Source organism: Strongylocentrotus purpuratus, unplaced genomic scaffold, assembly GCF_000002235.5.
Source record: "Strongylocentrotus purpuratus isolate Spur 01 unplaced genomic scaffold, Spur_5.0 spur5_scaffold_11, whole genome shotgun sequence".
NCBI lineage: Eukaryota > Metazoa > Echinodermata > Echinoidea > Camarodonta > Strongylocentrotidae > Strongylocentrotus > Strongylocentrotus purpuratus.
The window spans coordinates 28928896-28952248 of NW_022145596.1; the positions used below are offsets into that span (position 1 = coordinate 28928896).

The following is a 23353-nucleotide window of genomic DNA, read 5'->3' on the forward strand; positions in this document are numbered from 1 at the left end:
AGAAGATTCAAATAGGATATTCATTTAGCAAATTTTTTTTCGCTCGGAATTTTGGTTCGAAAAACCTTATTCAAATTTGTTCGTGACATTATATCACAAAGGCATATAAATTATATTATCTTATGAATATTGGTTTCATTTGCTTTCAGCTATCTGTGTATCAAACATATCGGACATTCTACAGTAGCCCGGATCAAATTGAAAATAAGGTATTTGAATGAACTCAAAATGTATATACTTCACCATCTACACATTTCATTTACGTCAGCCGAATGGAAATACTTTCTTGGTTTTAATTAAAGTTCTGAACAAAGCGTGCCTTGACTTGATAGGTTGTATTTATACATTACATTTACAAATAATGTGTCTATAAAAGAAACATATTACTTCACGTTGTTTCTGTGCTAGCTTTTGCATAGTTATTTGCCGATACAATTTTTTTACAGTTTGACCATGTGATGACACGTTTTACAAACAAACAATGATATATCTTTTAAATCTCCTAGATCTATCTTCAATTCTCTTGAAAAATGAAACGGACATTTTGTTCACTACAATATAATCTGATATCGTGCTTTGTTAATATCATGCAAGAGCGAAATTCTTAATTAAATTTTAATCATTGTACATTATTTTTTTCTCTCCACGTGAATTAAACTATATTTTACAACTCAGACAAGAGCAATAACATGTAACTACATGGTATAGAAATTGGCATAAGTGGGGCTCTTTATGGCTTCGTAGTCGGTGCGACCATGGTTTCCACTCAAATCCATGTAGTAAGCCTTTGAGCCTTCTAACTTGACCGGCCCCTTTTCCATTACAGATCCAGAATCCACTTGGCTAGACCCTTCAGGAACAACATCATTATCAGCTCTAGGATTTTCGTAATTGAGGCTCTTTATGGTTTCATATTCAGCAGGGCCGTGGCTACCGCTCCTATCCATGTAGTATGCATTCGACCCTTCTAACTTGACCGGTCCCTTTTCCATTGCAGATCCAGAATCCACTTGGCTAGACCCTTCAGGAACAACATCCTTATCAGCTCTAGGATTTTCGTAATTGAGGCTCTTTATGGTTTCATATTCAGCAGGGCCGTGGCTACCGCTCATATCCATGTAGTATGCATTCGCCCCTTCTAACTTGACCGGCCCCTTTTCCATTGTTATCCCTCCTGCAGATCCGGTATCCACTTGGCTAGACCTTTCAGGAACAACGTCATTCTCAGCTCTAGGATTTTCGTAATTGAGGCTATTTATGGTTTCATATTCAGCAGGGCCGTGGTTACCGCTCATATCCATGTAGTATGCCTTCGACCCTTCTAACTGGAACTGTCCCTTCGCCATTGCTGTCCCACATGCAGACACAGAATTCACTTGGCTAGACCCTTCAGGAACAACATCATTCTCAGCTCTAGGATTTTCGTAATTGAGGCTCTTTATGGTTTCATATTCAGTAGGGCCGTGGTTACCGCTCAAATCCATGTAGTGTGTTTCTGAAGCTTTCCTCGATGACTTCTTTCTCTTACCTTCGAGCTCCTCACCAGCTAAATCCAAACCTCCTGAGGAAGATCCTTGAGTATCAAGATCGTTTTCCCCACTCGTACTGATGCTGACCATGGCGTACTTTGGTGTCGTTTGGGTTTGTTCTTTGTCCGATGTTCCAGGAATGGTGGATACTTCGTGTGACCTTCTGGATCTACACCCCAACCAGACTCCACACACTGCAATGGTTATTAGCCACATGGTGAGAAATAACAACGTTAAAACAAAGTAAGCATTACGGGCACTAAGCTCTGGATCTTCAGAATTCGAATCGTTGATGTCTCCAGAACTTTTCAAGATTACGGTGAACGCAATGGTACTTTTGTTGGTCTGGTTGCCTTCTATGGTTCGACACACCACCACTTTTCCGACTTCTCGTTCAGATACATCTCGTAAGAGCAGGGATCGTCCTCCCTCTCGAATCCATGAACGATCCTCAATATCTTCTTCTCTTCCATCTGAACCGTAGAAACGCCATTGATTGACATCTGATTCATCGTCGCATTCGGTAATGATGTCATTTCCTTCAACAATGTATTGCGTTTTTATGATATTCGGGTAGGTGCAAGATCGCGTTATGTCCATATCTGGAAAATATGCATTGCAGAAAGCATTATGAACGTTATTGAAATCTCCAAAGTAGAGAGTTTTAGTTTTGATAGTTTGAGATGACCCGGGGGCATCATCAGGAACATTAAGTCCAATTCCTTCCAATGTCAAACTGACATTGAGCTCATCAGAGTTTGCTTCACATGACAATGACATACTGCCGACTCCATTTTCATACCTTCTTGGCAATGTAACTATACAATTGGAGGCGAGTTTATTTGGGTCAATCGGCTTCACCCTGAATGTTCGCATTAGAACATTCCCTAACCTACATATCAGATAATGCTCCTCTTCACCAGTAGGTGTCAGTGAAAGAATGGAAGTATCATTTCTTCGGGTTGCTCCAATTTGATCAGATTTACTAGAAATAATGTTCGCAATAAATTCAGCACGTCTAGTAAATTGACATCGATCATTCTGACAAGTGTAGATGTTAACGAAATCGTTTTGTCCAATATCATACCACCAAGTAGCATCTTCAGTCGAGTTTAGATAACATGTCAAATCTACTCGCTGGCCAATCAACGGATGTTTTTCAATCACTCTGCCTTGTCCTTCTGCATACAACCAAGACTGGATCCCAAGCAATAGGCCTAAAAACGAAAGAAATGAGATATTAGCCATGTTTCTCAGATCTGATATACGTGATTCACAGTCGGGGATATAATGAAGATGATGTAACATGAGTGAGATGAGTGAGATGCATCTGTTTATCTGTACTGCACCTCTGTGAATGAGGATCGAACCAATGTAGTACCACTCCAGAAAGTCACGGTTGAAGCCCGAGAAAAGAAGAATTTTTTTTTTGTTTTCAATGATATTTTATTTTCTCCATTGCTTTTCACAAACAATAACAAAATCAATACATAAAATAATCTGCATGTTAATATTATTATATAGAATATGATTTTACATTCACATCTAAATAATACAAATGAAATTTTACTATTTACATCAAATAAAGCATGAAACATGCATGCATGAAGAAGGCATGAACATAAAAAGACATTTAAGAGAAGAAAAAAAGAAGAAGAAAAAAAAAAGAGAAAAAAAAAAAAAAAAAAAAAAAAAAGAATTACTTACATACACACATACACACACGTGCACAGACACCCACACAAACACCCACTTAAAACATGCCTACATTTTGTGGGAATCTCGACCATTATATCAGCCATGTCCATTTCATTGCTTCTATTCGCCTTCCTTATTTTATTTATTCTGCACGAAGCTATTTTAAATTGTCCCACTTTCTAAAATGATATGTGAGTGTACCTCGGTCCCCAGCTAATTTCTTCTCCTCCTTTCTATTTTCTAATAATCTTTTCTTAATCTCCAAATAAGTTGGTGGTTTTTGTCTATTTTTACTATCTATAAATATCATATATTTTATCAAAATTATGATATGATTTAATAACTGTTCCTTCCCTATGTTAAACTCAACTATCCCTACATGGATACCTTTCCAATTTATATTTGTAATTTCTACTAAATTAAATGAATTCCCACACTCTTCCCAAATTGGTTTTACTTTCTCACAAAGACAAAATAAATGCTCGTAAGTTTCCTCATATTTACCACAAAAAGAACATAAATTACTATTAACCATTTTAAATTTATATAAATGTAATTTGGTATATATAATATTATAAAGCATTTTAAATTGAAATTCTCTAAGCTTACTATTCAATGTGCACTTTCTAAGTCTTAAAAATATTAATTGTATATCTTTTCCATGAATATTATAAGTCTGTTCTAAATGTCGTTCTGCATATGATTTTTCTACTTTCTTATTTAATAAAAAAGCGTATATAATTTTTGAGGTTATTTGATCTAACATATATACCTTTTCAAACATAATAATATCCATATCCAATTCCCTATCTATATTTGAGTGAGTATTTTTATTTAAAAATTGTTTCCATGAAGACGGGATGCCAAGAAAAATACGTCGTATTTTACTAATTTCTAAACTATTTAAACCTTTTCTTTGAAATTCCTCATTAGATTTTATATTACCTTCCTTATCAACAATATGATGCAGCTTATAAACATTTTTGTTAAATAAACCCTCATCGAAATGAACATGACCATCGATAAAAACAAATCTATTATTATAGATAATCTCATTCCTCCTAGAAACACTTTCCTTTAACAAAAATATTCTCGTAGCCATCCAAACATCCAGCATGTCTCTATAAAATGCTGGTAATACTAATTCAGATATACCTACGGTTGCATTATTATAAAATATCAAAATTCCTCCAGCATCTTTAGTTAAATAATTAAAATATTGTTTCCATCCCATGTTTGCATCCCCCGTTAAAAGTCTTTTTACCCACATAATCCTCTGCACTAAAATAAATAAATGAAAGTCCGTTAATCTTAGTCCACCTCTACAATAATCCAAGAACATTACATTTCGCTTAATCTTATCTTTTCCTTTCCACAAAAATTCAAAAACCAGTTTATCCAAATCTTTAAATACCCAATTTGGTACTGGTGTCAGCGCCGATACATAAATCAATTTTGACAAAATAAACGTTTTTATCAATTGAATTTTTCCCATTAAAGTTAAATCTCTTTGTTTCCACCAAGACAACAACTTTTTTATTTTACTCAAAATTTCCTTATAATTTGTCCTTTCCTGAACTTCAACATCTAAAGAAAAATATATACCCAAAATCTTGACCATTTGTACTACTTTACCAAATGGAAGAGCAATATTTTCATTTTGAGAAGGGCCTAACAATAATATAAAAGTTTTTTCTTTATTAATTTTTAATCCAGAATTTCTAGCAAAATTTTCAAACAGTTTCCCCACCTTTTTAAATGAGTTTGAGTCCCGAATAAAGAGAGTCATATCATCTGCATAAAGAACTTGTTTTACATGTACGTTATTAAAAGTAAATCCTTGAATTTCAGGGTCTTTATATATTGAACGAGCTAAAATTTCAATACAAAGTATAAACAGATATGGGGACAGGGGGTCCCCCTGTCTAACACCTCTCTTAATATCAAAGTACCCAGTAGATGAGCCCCCATTAAAGACACAACTTTGAGCATTATTATATATAGTCTCCACCCATCTACAAAATGATGGTCCAAAACCAAATGTTAACAAAACCTTCTGCAAAAAAGTATGTGAAACAGAATCGAAAGCCTTTTCAAAATCAATTATCATCATATATCCAGGTATTTCATTGACTGATGTATGATGAATTATATCATCTATCATTCTAATTGCTTCACCTATGTTTCGATCCTTTAGATATCCCACCTGGTCGACAGAAATTAAATCATTTAAAACTTTTTTAATCCTTATAGAAAGCACTTTAGTCAAAATTTTGTAGTCTACATTCAATAAAGATATTGGTCTATAATTTTTTATAAATAAGGGATCTTTTCCTTCTTTATGAATCAAACTAATGACCGCCTGCTTTTGTGATGAGGAAAGTTCCTTCTTTCCAAAAGCTGAATTTAAAGAATCTACAACTAAATTCCCTATCAATGGCCAAAACAGTATATAAAATTCAACACTTAATCCATCATTCCCCGGGGATTTATTAGATGCCATTTCTTTCATGGCTGCAGTACATTCTCCATTTGTTATTTTACCTTCACATAATGCACACGAATCTGAATTTAATTTTGGCAAGTCCTGAAAAAAATCATCCACAAAATCAATTTCCTCTTCCGATTGAGCATAAAGCTTACTATAAAATGTATATATTTCTTGCATAATATTTTTTTGATCAAAGCTTATATCTTCATCAATATAAAGTTTATTTATCAATGTTTTCTTTTTATTAGACTTCATTAATTGGGTAAAATACCCAGTGTCTCTTTCTCCGCATTCATAGTGTGATGCTCTAGAACGAATTTTAATACCTTCATTTATATAATTATAACAATCCTGTAAGTCTCTTTTGTTTCGTTCTAAGTCATCAACTTTTTCCTGGTCTATTCCATTCAGCAATTCATTTTCCAGCTTCAAAATATCTTCTTCCAAATTTTCAATTCTTTGTTTTCGTTGTTTCGCCTTTTCTTTTGAATATTTTCTACTAACATTCCTAATTTTCATTTTCAAAAAATCCCATAAAACTCGTTTATCTTCTATCTCTATTCGAAATTCTTCTTTTAATTTAATAATTTCCTCTTTAATACAATTGATATATTCATTATCTTGACATAAACTATTATTTAATTTCCAATAGGATCCCTGAAACTTAAATGAATACATTAACTTATCGTAAAATTGCAATTGAATGGCTGAATGATCCGGAGCCGTAGAAGGTATTATATCACATTTTAATACTACATGTTCTATCTGCTTAGAAGCAAACCAATAATCTAATCTACTTTGTATACATGAATTTACTTGCCTATACGTAAACTGTTTCTTCAATCCATTCCTTACCCTCCAAACATCCAGCAACGCAAATCTATCTAAAAATTGTTCAAATAAAATATGAAATCGAGACTGAACATGGTGTTTACTACTTCCAAAATAATCTAAATCTTTATTTAAAATAATATTAAAATCTCCCCCAATAATTATTGCATTATTTTCTTTATTAATTTCTTTTACTATTTTTTCAAAATTGACCAAAAAATCAATCCTTTCTGATTCCCTTCCTCTTACTGGCAAATAAACATTAGCCATTATTAGCTTCATCCCCTGAATAATACATTCCATTATAACATATCTACCATTATTATCTGAAATAACATTTAACATCTGAATATCTAATTTATTATCTATTAAAATAAGCACCCCTTTACTATGGTTTGTCCCATGACTAAAATATGAACTCCCATTCCATAGCAATTTCCAAGTCTCCTCCACTTCAATTGTACTATATGTTTCTTGTAAAAAAACAATATCAGCACCTTTATCTTTACACCACGTACAAATTTTTGCCCTCTTTGACTTTTCTCGAATTCCTTTGACATTTAAAGAAAGAAAATTACATTTAATAAAAATATCTTTATCTTCCATAACTATATATGAATATGAATATATTCATGTATTCTTTCCTCCCTATATAAGGTTCTAATACACAGGATGGCAGAAGCAAGCAATTAATAACAAAATCAGCATACTGGTCGAGATCCCCAACTACGTAGGCAATGCAATTAACACTCACACACAGCTCACACAACACACATAATAACTTAACTAAACGAAAATGCAAGATGTATACACTAAACATTCCTCCTCTGTGAGGTCTCTTTGAGGTCCCGTCCCCTCTCCCCCTCCTTACTATATAACACATGTAAATTAAACGCATTCATGAACATTTTCTCATATATTGGCGCTCGAATATTCGAAGAAATGGGGGGGGGGGAATTATGTTTCATAAAATTTCAAAAATTAAAAAAAAAAAAAAAAAAAAAAAAAAAAAAAAAAAAAAAAAAAAAATCAATACAAAAATTCAATAAGTATTCCATAATCCATTTCCCCCCCATTTTCAAACACTTCAAATTCCAACTAAGTTTCATCAAATTTAAATTTCAAAATTAATATTTATCAAAATCTCTCTCTCCTCCATTACCAAAAGAAAAAGAGAGAGAACAAAAAAAAATAACAATAGCAACAGCAATAACAATAGCAACCGCATGCTTCGGCAAACTTAGCTTGCCGGACCTAGCTACCACTGCTAAGCCCGCACGCATACCACCCACATACACTACAGAAGCGGTCCATCCGACCGACATAACCACTATGTGCTTTCATCAGATGCTTGTCACCGAAGCACATATGCTGAACCCAATATAAATCACATTGAGTTAGGAGCACCCAATTCCAAGGTAATCCTAAGCCCGAGTTTCACCCACAAAAAAAAAAAAAAAAAAAAAAAAAAAAAAATGACCTGAGAGGAGCGCCATATTCAATATCAAAAGAGTACTGAAATAGTGACACTATCAGCCTTCGCCACGGCATAGCAAAGCCTCTAAACGGCTTTCTTTTCATTATATTATTTAAAAGTGATTGCTTGCCTGGCATTTTTTCAAAATAATTAACCAGCCTTCGCTACGGCATAGCAAAGCCTCTAAACGGCTTTCTTTTCATTATATTATTTAAAAGTGATTGCGATTAATACCAGACTTCAATGCAATCGAGGGTGGCGCCCACAAAGACAAAAGCAACCACTCATCCCTTATTGCATTTCTTAACACAGAAGGAGTCACAACCACAACGAAGCCCCAGAATGCACATCCGCAATCACGCAATCATGTACTGCGAACGCGCATCCGGAGGCCTCCCGCCTTATCTGCCAAAAAAGAAACAAACACACAAAAATTCATTAACCCTATATAACTAATCGAATTCCTAAACTCCTATAGACTTCAGGGTCATCACCCGAGAGCCCTCCATATCCTATCCTCTTTCAAGGCTCTCTAACGTGTCTGTTATAAGAAAGCACCTTTGAATTCTTCATTGAATACTCCTCAATTAAAATTATTAAAAAAAATACAACAGTACGGATTCCATTAGGGAGGAGCTCAACATTTACGACTGCAGTTAGTTCCAGACTTCAATGCATACAAGGGCAGCACCCCCAAAGATAAAAACATTCACTCATCCCTCAATGCATTGTCTAATCCTTAGGGGTCACGACCACAAAGGATCTTTATAAGCAATCATCGATCGTTTCTATCCTCTCTTAAGACTCTCTAAATTGTCTTTCATAAGAAAACACCTTTGAATTCTTCAGTAAAACTACTCAATTATCCAATAATGAAACAGTATAAATTATAATACTAAAGGATTAAAAATAGACCTGTATTCTTTAATCGTGTATTGGAGGTTTCCCGCGCTATCTGTTCAACAATACTAAATCGAATTCCTAAACTCCAATAGACTTCAGGGTCATCACCCGAGAGCCATCCCTATCCTATCCTCTTTCAAGGCTCTCTACCGTGTCTGTTATAACAAAGCACCTTTGAATTCTTCATTGAATACTCCTCAATTAAAATTATAAAAAAATAATACAACAGTACGGATTCCATTAGGGAGGAGCTCAACATTTACGACTGCAATTAGTTCCAGACTTCAATGCATACAAGGGCAGCACCCCCAAAGATAAAAACATTCACTCATCCCTCAATGCATTGTCTAATCCTTAGGGGTCACGACCACAAAGGATCTTCATAAGCAATCATCGATCGTTTCTATCCTCTCTTAAGACTCTCTAAATTGTCTTTCATAAGAAAACACCTTTGAATTCTTCAGTAAAACTACTCAATTATCCAATAATGAAACAGTATAAATTATAATACTAAAGGGATTAAAAATAGACCTGTATTCTTTAATCGTGTATTGGAGGTTTCCCGCGCTATCTGTTCAACAATACTAAATCGAATTCCTAAACTCCAATAGACTTCAGGGTCATCACCCGAGAGCCATCCCTATCCTATCCTCTTTCAAGGCTCTCTACCGTGTCTGTTATAAGAAAGCACCTTTAAATTCTTCATTGAATACTCCTCAATTAAAAAAAAAAAAAAATACAACAATACGGATTCCAATAGGGAGGAGCTCAACATTTATGTTGAGCTGAATGATGATATTATAACTTGTGTAATATACCAAAAGAGGGCGGGCGCATTGTTTCTTGATTTTACCAAATTTATACCATCCGTTTGTAAACAAATCTTCAGTAATATTTTTTCTACCGTCGAACACGATACGTTCATATTCCACAAAGGATATCGTTGAAAAAAAAATCTGCACACAAAATACTCTCTCGAATGTTTGCACAATGATATAATTAATGCCCAAGCAGGGTAGAATTCAGTAAAACTCTTTGCAATAGTATATGTTACAAGTATTTGTTAGTACTTTTGGCACATTCAAGAAGTGGTCATAACAAGTCTGTTTTCTGCTCTTTCTGACAATTTTCCGTGGATGCCCCACCCCTTTTTACGAGAAAAAAAAGGATATCATATTTTCTTCTATGATATTCCATAAAGAAATAGAAAAATAAATAATACCGAGGATAACAATTTACATTATTACGGACGTTTTGCTCTGTTTGAGGAAGGGGAGGGAGGGGTTTGGGGGAGTTTTTGAGAAAGTATTGTATGTGCAGAATTCTTTTTCAACGATATTCTTCGTGGAATAGAATATGGACTCACCGTGTTCAAATTGATGATTTGGCATTGTAATGTTGGACCACTCTCGCGAAAAATAAAACTCTATACCGAGGATAACAACTGACACTCATTATTACGGACATTTCGCCGAACTGAGTAGGCAATAGTAAAAGTCTTATTTAAATAGCCTCATGCAAGGGCAGATCCAGGGTTTTGTAAAGTGGGGGGGGGGGGGGGGTCATAAAATTTCTGCCATTTGCTGACGACCGAAACAAGGGAAATCAGGAACCTATTTCATAAAGGTTTTTCACAATGACAAATTACAAAAAGTGACAAATCTGCTGATAACCAATCAGAAACAAGTATTTCAGTAGTTTATATTCTGTCATTAAATTGTCACTTATGTCAAATTTTGTGAAATGGGGCCCAGATCTGGATTTTTTGTTGTAACCTAAATATAGGAGTCACAGTTATGGACTTGTGTATCAGATGCCACTTGAGGGCGGGGGAGGGGACGAGCCGGTTTAAAATACTTAATTCCAGGCGCGATTATATATATCTTTGTTTGAGGGAGGGGAGGGAGATGTTTAGGGGAGTTTGGGGTTTCTTGATTTGATTGTTACATATGTCTTGCTTAAATTTGATTCAAAATGATAAGGAAAACATGGCAGTTTATTTTTTTATTTAGGGGAGGGAAGGGGGGTTGAGCCCACGAAACCCCCACTAGAAGCACTACTACACAAAGAATCGCAATGAAAAGGTAAAAGTAGCTGCTTCCTTATGCATTATCATGATTCCCCATCCCCTTTCACTAAAACAAATCCTGCTATACATCTGCATGTATATATTCAAATCGAACTATTATTAGAGAATTCGTAGGCCTATTGAAATTAGTCACGATTTCTCAGTCTACGCACCGCAAACAAAGAGCCTGGATGCACAGCCTAAAGAGTTCGACACGTACTACGTTCCACGTTCCACACACACACAGTGATCTCATGTGTGTATATAGCACAGTGACTTCATCCGATTGCATACGTTTTGTTGGACGCTACTAGGGATCGCCTCAGAAAAACTACTCGCAGTAAATGGACTTTGATAGCGTCGGGTTGTTGATCTATAAAATGTCTTGTGATTTGAATTTCAATGGTCCAAAGGTGGAACAAATACTAAAGTCAATATTAGCGATTTATTTGTTTATCATGAGATGATAGATAGCTAGGCCTACTCTTTATTCTACATTTGAATTAAAAACAGTTGAAAATGTGAAAGTTTGAGACTTCAACGACTTTTCAGTTTTCATCGAGGGGGCGTATCATCAAGTAGGCCCTATGCAAGCTAATTCAGAATAATTTTCAATCTGATTTTTTCGGGGGGGGGGGGGAGCGCTCAGAATTGAGATAACGTTGGTGGAGAATAGCCCAAAATAGACCCTTTATACCTCTATTGTGTTATTTGTGTAGAATATTTTTGTTAATTTAATCATGCTTATCTTGTAGTTACAAGTGCAATTTTAGGTGATATCATTCCCCACAAAAACCCGTGCTATTTCGAAATGATGTAGATTGCCGTATTTTGCTATATGTGTTTCATCAAGTTTCTGAAAAAAACCACTTAAAAAATGAAGACATGTGAAGTAAACTTGCAATGCAATATGTGATGACATTGTTATCTAAATTTTTGTTTAAAGTCAGCCACATAAATCATTTCTCCACTACTTCGATGTCGTTTGTCCAGCAAATATAATGTATGTTAACCTTATATCCTAAGCTGTCTCTGCACTTTATTTCTTGATGATCTTAATTGACTAATCTGCCCCTTGTCCATAAAGAACATATTTTTATATGAATCGGATAGACTGAAATCTTGTAGTAAACTACCATTTATCTATCCCTCGAGTTTGTGCGATTTCAAGACGATCCCTTCATGTTTACATGTACACAACAATCGGTAAAGGTTAAGCTCTCAAGTATACATCTGAATTTACCTCAAATATATATTGCAACATAATTATAGCTTTGGTTCAAAGTCTGCCTGGATGTTTATATATAAACTACCGCTCCCCGTTTCGTGCCAGCCATTTAGCAGTGCAATTCAAATCGACAGCACTCACTTGAAATCAATCATTCATTTTGAAGACAGCTAAGTGACTCGAACAGACAAAATGAGGGAGATTGTGCATCTGCAGACCGGCCAGTGCGGCAACCAGATCGGATCAAAGGTAATATTTATATCTTTTCTATAGTTTCATGAAATATATTCTAGTTATCATGTGAGTTAAGATGCTACCTTAACTAGTAGTAGTAGCAGTGAAGTACATTCTAGTTCTTTTTTTCTTTCCATTGAGACATTGAGTTTTGTCAAGAGCTACACACCCTGCTGATACAGGGACTTAGGCGTTTTAATCAAATAATTGTTTATCGTATATCCTAAACAAACAAGTAAGATCGTCAATCCACCGTCGGGATGGGTGCTTGGGGTGGGGCTGTTGCGGGCACGTGTACTAGATCGGTGGATGAAATGCGAGAGAATAAGGTCATCTAACCTATTCTTACCTGGATTATGACCATATATATGTATTGTGTACTATTGTATGTATTTTGTCCTAATGTATTGTTGTTCGTGTCTGATGATGATCCGACCTTGTGGATTTGCATCAATAAACTTGAATTTGAATTTTGGATTTGAATCTAATGAGGGGAAGGTGTGCGAAGTGGTCACACCGGATCCCCCCTCTCTCTCTCTCTCTCTCTCTCTCACTCACTATATATAAATATATATATATATATATACGTACATAATCATATATTCCTATCTTCGATGGAGATGGAGGGGAGGAGGGGGAGGGGGGGGCTCATACACCCACACCTAGCTCAGCATGCTTGTGTGTAACATCATCAGCCTATTCTGCTCATAGATTTTCCCAATTCACTAGTCACACGGTGGCTCTCATTATCTAGGGTCGAGGGTTCGAATCCCAACCCGGCACTAACGCCCTTCGGCAAGACATTAATCCACATTCACCACTCTCCACCCAGGTGTAAATGGGTACCTGGATCGATGGGGTGATATTTATTGCATGGTCTGCAGAAAGAGAACTCTTTGTATGCCCCACAAAAATCTTCTTGTGAAAATTTGTATTTACCATTGGATAGATACACCAAAGGCTTTAAGAATATTCAACTGGCAGAGCAATGTTAATCTATACTGGTGGCCTTGGTTTTAAACGCTTTGTAAAACAAGACCAGTTTAATGATAGATTGGTGCCTATTTATTAGGAAAATTTCACTGTTGGCAATCGAGCGATCGTACAAAGAGGCGAAGGAAGCAAGTTTTTGATGTGGCTACCCTGGTTTAATATAAAGACCAAACTATTATTCAGTAGTAGTAGTAGTAGTAATAGTAGTTGGTTGGGTAATCCCTTTGGCATCTCATTCAGGAAGCTATACTACTACTACTACTACAACTACTACTACTACTACTACTAGTGTAGTAGTAGTAGTAGTAGTAGTAGAAGTAGTAGTAGTAGTAGTAGTAGTAGGAGTAGTAGTAGTAGTATAAGTAGTAGTAGTAGTAGTAGTAGTAGTAGTAGTAGTAGTATAGTAGAAGTAGTACCATCACCAATTTTATTATTATCATAATTATTATTATTAGTAGTAGTAGTATTAGTATATATTAGTAGTAGTAGTAGTAGTAGTAGTACTTTTATTATTATTATTATTCCAAAGTTCTGGGAAGTAACATGCGACGAGCATGGTGTCGATCCAACCGGAGCTTACAGTGGCGACTCCGATCTCCAACTGGAGCGCATCAACGTCTACTTCAACGAGGCCGCCGGGGGCAGGTACGTTCCAAGAGCCGTGCTGGTCGACCTCGAGCCAGGCACCATGGACTCCATTCGCTCAGGACCGTACGGACAGATCTTCCGACCGGACAACTTTGTGTTTGGGCAGAGCGGAGCAGGGAACGTCTGGGCCAAGGGACACTATACTGAGGGAGCAGAGCTAGTCGAATCCGTGATTGACGTCGTCAGAAAAGAAGCCGAAGGCTGTGATTGTCTACAAGTAAGCACCAATACCGCTATCCCTTCATACTAAACTTTTCCCAAACTCACATGTCAGTTTCTAAGGATTTGGCATTTATCTCTGCTCCCACAGTGCCTCACTACTTTACCAAAATCTGTCAGTTTCTACTCCTCTCACTTTACTGGATGTGATTAATGAGCAAAACTGGGATGTATTTGTAATCCATGTTTGGATGAATTTTCCAGATACCATTTTAATTTCATAAACCAGAGCCCTATCATATGCGTGAGTCCTTGTACATTTACCGCCCATATATAACAGTTATTGTGCCTTATGCAAGCGTGCTCAAAATCGTAAAAGTTTTCAAAACCGAACTGACAGATATAGGGTAACTAATTTGACATCCACCACCAAAGAAGGTATTAAGAATCATTTTGGGAATGATGAATCTGGGTATATCCACCATTTCATGTGGCCAGAGCTAGTGCATTCTAAAATCACGGCTTTATCAACATTATATCACTTAGCCTTTAAATACTTATATTTCTATAGTAATCATTTTTTTTATTGCCACTCCTGTGATTTATCACCAAAATATTTGGTAGGCTCGTTATACATGTTCTTGCTATCCGATTTTCGAAGACATGGCAATTCTATTATTATGTAGAAATCTAAACAAATCATTAAACAAAATCATTCGAATGATCCGATTTCGAAAGAATTTGCAATAGCATTTATTATGAACATTTAAACATGTAAAATCTTTATGAATGAGGATCTGAAAAGTAATATGATTGATGAAATCTAAATTTCAAGGGCTTTCATCCTTCTTTGGAGGAGAAAATAGAGGGCGCAGGTTTGTGAAAACACGCTTCAGCCCTTTTGGCCAAAGGTCCTCATGACCGAAGTATTTAATCTCGCTGAACTTCTTCGTAGTCATAAGTTCTAGGAGATCTAAATACAATGATTACACTCTGAATGATCTTAGATCGATCTCTCGGGCCTTAGGTCAACTGGGATGACCCTGAAATGAAGTTCAACTAGTTTATTGAATTTAGTTACAACTTGGCTTGACTGATAAAATAGCTTCAATGGACGCTTTTTATTTTTGCTCTTAATACGTTTAAGTTCATATTTTGCCTTTTATCATGTTTACATTTAAAATTTTATTCTCAGGTGTTGAGCTTTATTTATGTATATTTATGTGAGTCGAAGTCTATGAATAGGTCGTCGGACTATGGTTCACATAGTTCGTGGTTCAAGTCCCGCCACGACACTAATGTCATTTGGCTAGATATGTATCTACATTAGTCACTCCCCACCCTGATGGTACCAGTTGGAAAGAATCCCTTGAACGATGTGAGCACCGAAATCGATAGCCTGGCAGAGCCGGGGTAATATTAAAGCGCCTTGAGCACCTTGCATCATGAAAGTGTGCGTTATAAGAATAAACACCGTTGTTATCTTTATTATCATTATATTATCATTATCATTATCATTATCATTTGTTTTCTTCTTCAGGGATTTCAACTCACACATTCTCTAGGCGGTGGCACTGGCTCTGGCATGGGTACGTTGTTGATTAGTAAGCTGAAGGAGGAGTACCCTGACAGGATCTTCATGTCATTTAGTGTCTTCCCATCCCCCAAGGTCTCCGAGGTGGTCGTCGAACCTTATAACGCTACCTTATCAGTCCATCAGCTCGTGGAGAATACCGATGAAACGTACTGTATCGACAATGAGGCCCTCTACGACATCTGCTTCCGTACCCTGAAGCTGACCACACCCACGTACGGCGATTTGAACCATATTCTGTCGTACGCAATGAGCGGTATTACCGCCAGTCTTCGTTTCCCCGGCCAACTCAACGCCGACCTCCGCAAACTTGCCGTTAACATGGTGCCGTTTCCTCGTCTTCACTTCTTCATGCCTGGTTTCACGCCTCTGACGAGTCGTGGTAGCCAGCAGTACCAAGCCTTGAGCGTTGCCGAGCTCACCCAGCAGATGTTTGATGCCAAGAACATGATGGCTGCTTGCGATCCTCGTCATGGCCGTTACCTCACCGTAGCGACCATGTTCCGAGGTCGCATGTCCATGAAGGAAGTCGACGAACAAATCCTCAACACACAGACCAAGAACAGTACTTACTTTGTCGAGTGGATCCCCAACAACGTCAAATCCGCCGTTTGTGACATACCTCCTCGAGGTATGAAGATGTCAGCAACTTTCATTGGGAACAACACCGCCATCCAAGAAATCTTCAAGCGCATCTCTGAGCAGTTCACCGTCATGTTCAGAAGAAAGGCCTTCCTTCATTGGTACACTGGTGAGGGTATGGACGAGATGGAGTTCACTGAGGCTGAGAGCAACATGAACGACTTGGTGTCCGAGTACCAACAGTACCAGGACGCTACGATCGATGACGAAGGAGAATTCGAAGAAGAGGAAGGGGATGTCGATCCCGAGGAGGCATAAGTCATCTTCCATCAGAAAATCAACCCGGACTCTCCTCCCCCCCCCCCTCATAAAAAAAATCAAAAAATCAACAAATCAACAAAAAATAGAAAGAAAGAAAGAAAGAAAAAATCAAAAAAGAAATGAAATAAGATAAAAACAGAATTCCTAATTGTTTTACTAACATTAACATCATTCATTGCGTTATGGGTTTTTAGACATGCAAAATTAATTTTCTAAAATAGCGATAGCCGTATAATAAAGTACTCTTGATTGTATGTGTGTTTTTTTTCTGGGGGGGGGGGGGGGGGGGCGGGGGGGGGGGCGTTGGGGTTCGATTTTATCAATATGAAAGCAGCAAACGTTTTTGGAGTCTGTGTATATTCAGGAATACGTTCATATTTTCTACATGTAAAATAATATGGTATCAAACTCGGTAAATTCACTTAATTGAAATTGTGGAAGTGCCTTGCTATTTGCTATTTATGGCATTATATTTACAAATTCTCTTACAAAGTGATTGCTGTTAGAATTTTAATCAAATCATTTGCTTGGTCATGCCCTCCAGATGTCTAACATTTCTGTGCATTAAATTGAAAATAAAGTACATATAATCAGTGATTCATAAAACTGTTCATTCTTTAGGTATGTTGATAGTTCCATGGTACCTCACACTAACTTTTCGTGAATATTATTAGAAATAAAACTTAAAAGATGTTGCCGATGTACACAAATAGTACTAAGAAGATTTGATTATGCTGATGTTGTCCAAACTGCAAATGGCGTGATTGTCATTTTTTTGTTTATTCAGACTCGTAAAATATCCAATCCTCTGGTTCGCTCTTTTTCACTGTTTTACTACATCTTCACTTTCTACCCCCTCTCTCTTTCTCTTTCTCCTTCATTCCATCTTGTCTATCTCACAAATTTCCATCTGCCATGTCTGTCCATCTCATTTTCCTCTCTATCCGTCATCTTCATCGGTATTGTTAAACATGTTTTTACAATCCTCAATTCTTTGTTTCTGTTCCTTGATAGTGTGATTATATTAAAATTTTAATGAAAATCAATCAATCGCTAAGAAGCATATTTATATTCAGCCGGTACTTCATTAATGGATCTGAAAGAGAGAGGAAAAGATAAATAGATAAATAGAGAAATGGAGAGTGAGAGAGAGAGAGAGGGAAAAAAAAGAGCGTGTGTGTAAGAGAGAGAGAGAAAGAGAGAGAGAGAGAGAGAGGGAAAAAGAAAAAGAGATTGAAAAAGAAAAGAATGAAACAAACAAAGCAAAAGAGAAAGAAATAATAAAGGTAGAAAGAGAGGGGTGTGTGTGTGTGAGAGAGAGAGAGAGAGAGAATTAAGGCAAAAGTGAGAGGGAGAGAGAGAGAGAGAGAGAGAGAGAAAGAGAGAAAGTGAAAAAGAGAGATTGATGGAAGTGTGTAAAGGCTGGCATTTCCTCCCACATTCTCTCCTATTCCATTCCAGGGAAGTCTTCATTTTTATTCCGATACAGTGTTATGCCAAAGAGACATAATAACTTTAGTAGTGAGCTTTTATTGCAATACATTTGTCGTGAATCATAATTATCCCCACCCACATTTTCAAAAAAGTAGATGATGTATGATGCCCAAATATCAATCTTTATTCCTGGACTTCTCGAAGGCCTTTGACACAGTGGATCACAATATACTTTTACATAAACCGAATCATTATGGAATCAGAGGAAAGGCCTTGGAGTGGTTCAGGAATTAACTCACTAATAGGAAACACTTTGTAGTTATCGACAACTGTACATCCACCTTAGGTGACAATAATATGCGATGTACCACAAGGCTCCATACTAGGCCCGCTATTATTCATATTGTATAATAATAACTTGTATCTTTCATCTAGACAATTATCCTTTATACTCTTTACTGACGATTCAAATTTATTTTACACAAATACGGATCACACCAGCTCTCCAAAATTGTTAATTGGATTTCTGCAAATAAACTTTAACTAAATCTTGATTAAAAAACAATTTTATGATTTTTAGCAGTACTACACGTCCTGAGCCTACAATTCTCAAAACACATGCACTCACCCAGGTTACTATTATCAAATTTCTTGGTATTTTAATTGCCGATCGTTTGACATGGAAATCCCATGTTACTCAATTATGTAAGAATGTACCGTAACATCGGTGTTATAAACTTAGACATTTCTTCTGACAGCCCACCCTCCATACATTGTACTGTACTCTTTTCCTATCCATTTTGAATTATCGAATACTCGGGGCCACTCTACTAAACAAAACCTCAATTAACTCATACTACAACAAAAAGGGCTAAACAAATGAGAATTATCTGCGACAAAAGCTATCACTTTCACACTAACACTCTCTTTTATGATAATAAGGTCTTAAAAATTGATGAATTATATTTGCATACTCTCGGTTGTTTTATGTACCATTTAGAGAAAAAAAAATCAGTTACCAAAAACTTGCTGCAGATATAAAAAAAAACAATGAAGTTCACAAGTGCCCCACTAGACAATCAGATCGGTTTCATCTACCACAGACCAGAACTGTCACTGCTCAAAAGACTTTTATATATATACCGGAACTCATTAAATGATAACATTAAATCAGCTCCTACCATTTGTTCATTTAAACGTAGACTTAAACAATACCTTCTAGATAGATACAGTTATTAAAACGACAACATGTATAGGGAAAACAGCTTTTGGAACAATAATATTAAACTAAATTAAAAGATAAACCTTTTAGTAAGATAAGACCAAAACATTGCAAAAGTAACCATAGTGTGTAATGTCCCCGTCCTTCATGCTCCAGCCTCCACTTCCTCTTTCTTTCTTTCTTTCTTTTTCTCTTCCTCCCCCTCTCTCTCTTCTCTGCTAGAAAGGTTATCATTTGTTTATATTATTATTATTATTTCCATTATCTGTACAAATTCTGTGTATACACCAATGTTAAAGACATCATTTTCGTTTTGTAGCGCAGGGGGAGGAGGGAGGGGGGGGGGGGTGTAGGATTACCTAAGCATTTTTATACATATATTTTTTAATTATATTACAGAGCACTTAAAATCCATCCTTAAAATAATGAAATCGGTCAGAACATTAAAGTATATAATTTACAATGTAAATCAGTTTAAAAATCTAGACATGGTGAATCATATATAGGTGAAGGAGCCCAATAAAAGCATTGCTTGTATACAGATCTTTGTCTGCTGTAGATTAAAACATATACACCCAACCATTCCCTATTATTCATATTCTATGCATCCTTCGGTTAAAACAGTGAATCGTTGAAAGTGTTTTCTTGTATTTTCCTTAGTTACCTATACCTCTTTATAACTGTGACCCTTTCAAAAGTATTAAAAATAATTGGCTAATGCAAGCAAAAGATGTACCAATTTGGGTTACCTACTTAACGGAAAAGCATATATATAACAAATAATTATGATTCTGAAAGAAAATAAGAGGTCGGCTGTAGACGATCGCAGACCATCGACTAAAATTTGTATCAAAAGACAGAACAAAAACCCTAGTCATTATTTTAATTTCGGCTGGATATCTTTCAGAGTAGCACAGCACTGCGTTGTGAAAGTGAAAATTTAAACATGAAAAAAATTCGAAACGTATGCACATGGCTACTATAAAAATGTAACAAATATTAGAACAAAAATGTCTATCATACATATTCTGTATTTTCCGTTGTTTGACTCTTTAGGTCCAAGACAAATATCAGTTTATTCACAAGTGCTCTATTTACATTTCGAAAGTGTGTACAAATAAAAATGTACTAACTTACATTTAGTGCTTTTTACATCCTGAAATTGTCACTCAATTTTCTTCGGTTTCTGAGAAATATTGCAACCCAATTTAATTAGGCGAAAGTCGCAATAATGTATATAATACAATATTGTCACCCCCCCCCCCCCCAAAAAAAAAAAAAAAAAAAAAAAAAAAAACGTTCAAAGAGTTAATTTCATTCCAGACATCCCATATCTTCGTAATCTATATCATCAGGTTCACCTCCCATACAAATATAACCATCGTTGTACGTCAAACTATCCCTGGTTGCTCTATCAGCAACCTGGCCTTCTGTGATTGGTATTTGTCGAGGAACCGAGTAATTCAGCTCTGCATTATCAACCTTACTGCTCCCACTGCTTACCACCGCTTCTGCTGATGAAGTGATCGGCTTCGGATTTGTGTTCTCTTGGTTTAAAGAACGTATCATGGCCTGCATGTCACTTAGTGTTGCCTTCACCTTGTACAAGCAGCAAGAGATTGTACTCACCAATCCGATGATGACAAGCAGGAGGAGTCCCAGGATGCCCCCGATCAGTGCATGTATCACAGTGACGTCATATTCATCGTCTTCATGGTCGTAAACTGTGATTCTCGCAAAGCCAATGCCGTCGATGATCGAGGACGAACTTGCACTCGATACCGTACACTCAATCATCCTGTCTTCGTCTTCCTCTCCAACCTCCTGCAAAAGAAGTCTTCGCCCACCGTCCCGTGTCCAGGATCGCGATGCGATGTCAACCGATCCGTTTCTACTGTCCAACAGTCTCCACTTGAAGGTTGGATTCTCGATGTCGTTCTTGACATCGCATGCAAAGACAGCATTATCGACGCTGAAAGAACTCTCAACTTTCATGTAAAGTGGGAACGAACACAAAAGAGATTCATTTCTTTCTCGAAGTATTAGCTTACAGGGTGACACTTGACGGGTCAAGAGTTTTTTGAGCGTTACGATGTGTTGTACGCTCTTGACACGAGATATGACTGTTCCGACCTCATCTCCTTCCAATTTCAGATCACCCGTCATACCATGAGGTGCATTCCACTCACACCTCAATGTTAGTATGATGCCAAGTATTCCTTTAACTGACAAGGAAGGTGTGATTTGACACTTTGGTGGTAGAACCTCGAGAACTGATAAGGTAAATGTTTGGATGACATCATCATGATCATCTTTGCACTGAAACGAGACGTTTGACATAGCTGTGATCAACAATGATGAGCTGGTTGCATTTTGTTCAACAATATAATCTTTATTTCGAGTGTTAGGATGTACTTGACAGTCAAATCCGCTGCATGTTGCGATTTCTGTTGCATCATCATCATATCTCCACCAAGTTACGTTTCCGATTTCTTGAACATTATGACAAACTAAACAGACATTGCTACCAGTGATTATTTCAATATTCTGCCAACTATTCTCAATCGATTTGTTACCATGGTTATGGGCAAGTGATAGTTGGCATAAGCTCGACGCAAACAGACTAGATACCAGAAAGAGCAGCGCCATATTTTGATAGAATCAAACAGTCCAATATTGTGTTGCTTTTGCGACTTGGAGACTTAAGAGGTCTTATTTCTATAACACACCCTCGCCGTTTACGACAGAATGGTCGAGAGAAGGTTGTCTCATATCTTAATTTTTATTCTATGACATCTCTTTTTAAATCACCTGTTGTTAGCTTCTTAGTAGCAAGATGAAGAGATAAATTGCATTAAGGGTCATTGTATCATCATATAACATAACTGTATAGCCTTATTAACAAATGACATAATTTATGATGCAAATAGGAGGAAACAATGAATAATGGAGTAATTAAGCAGTTCTTGTTTCAAGTCCTAACACTGGGAAGATTGTTAATCATACTTAAGAGTGATTTATGATGGGTTATTAATATCTGATTTACCGCAAGGAAGATTTTCATATTCTATATAATCTCAAGAGTATAGTATACCATATTACAGTCATGTAACATTCTTATAATGGCGGGAAGAGAGCGAGGGCTTGGGTGCTGTGGGTCAAATAGCATATAGTTATTTAGGGAGACCGAGTCTAGCTACCTGTTACTTAAATTAAATGATGAAGTACATCATTCAAACACAATGATAAATTCCATGAATTTTTATCCTGAGATAAACTTTGAAATTTACTTTCTCTTACAAGATATTATGGGTCAATCCCCATGTTACACCCACAAATGTAATAACGCCCACAAATGTAATAACGCCCACAAATGTAATAACACTTTACCCACAAATGCAATAACACCCACAAATGTAATAATTTCACCCACAAATGTAATAATTTTGAATCGCCCACAAATGTAATAATGACTTTACCCACAAATGTAATGAATTTGAAGTGATATTTTGTCGAAGTAGTTCAAAACTAAAACCCTGTAATAAAGCATGGGTATAGCGCGCAGTCTTTACTCCAGACCCGGTTATTTCAAAAAATTAAAAAATCTTCAAAACTAAGACCCCATAATCCTTTTCCTGCGGAATACCATGAGAATCGAGCGTAGTCTTTCCTCCAGACACGGTTATTTAAAAGTAAAAAAAAAAAAAAAGGAAACTTTTAAACTAAGACCCCACCATCTTCCAAACTAAGACCCGGTAATAAAGCATGGGTTAAGAGCGTAGTTTTTCTTCCAGACACGGTTATTTCAAAACTTTTTAAAAATCTTCAAAACTAAGACCCCTTCATCTTATTCCTGTGGAAGAACATGAGTATTGAACATAGTCTTTTCTCCAGACCCGGTTATTCAAAAGTTAAAAAAAAAAACAAAAACAAGAACAAAC

At 36.4% G+C, this 23353-nt stretch overlaps 1 protein-coding gene across 1 annotated transcript; it reads left to right on the forward strand.

Moving 5' to 3' along the window:
• Window positions 1-12268: 12268 nt before the first annotated feature.
• LOC576571 (tubulin beta-4B chain) lies at window positions 12269-17819 on the forward strand. The gene is made up of 3 exons (XM_796735.4): window positions 12269-12474; window positions 13982-14317; window positions 15800-17819. Exons 1-3 carry the CDS (start codon window positions 12418-12420, stop codon window positions 16751-16753), a joined length of 1347 nt encoding a protein of 448 aa, XP_801828.2. The 5' UTR covers window positions 12269-12417; the 3' UTR covers window positions 16754-17819.
• Window positions 17820-23353: the final 5534 nt, after the last annotated feature.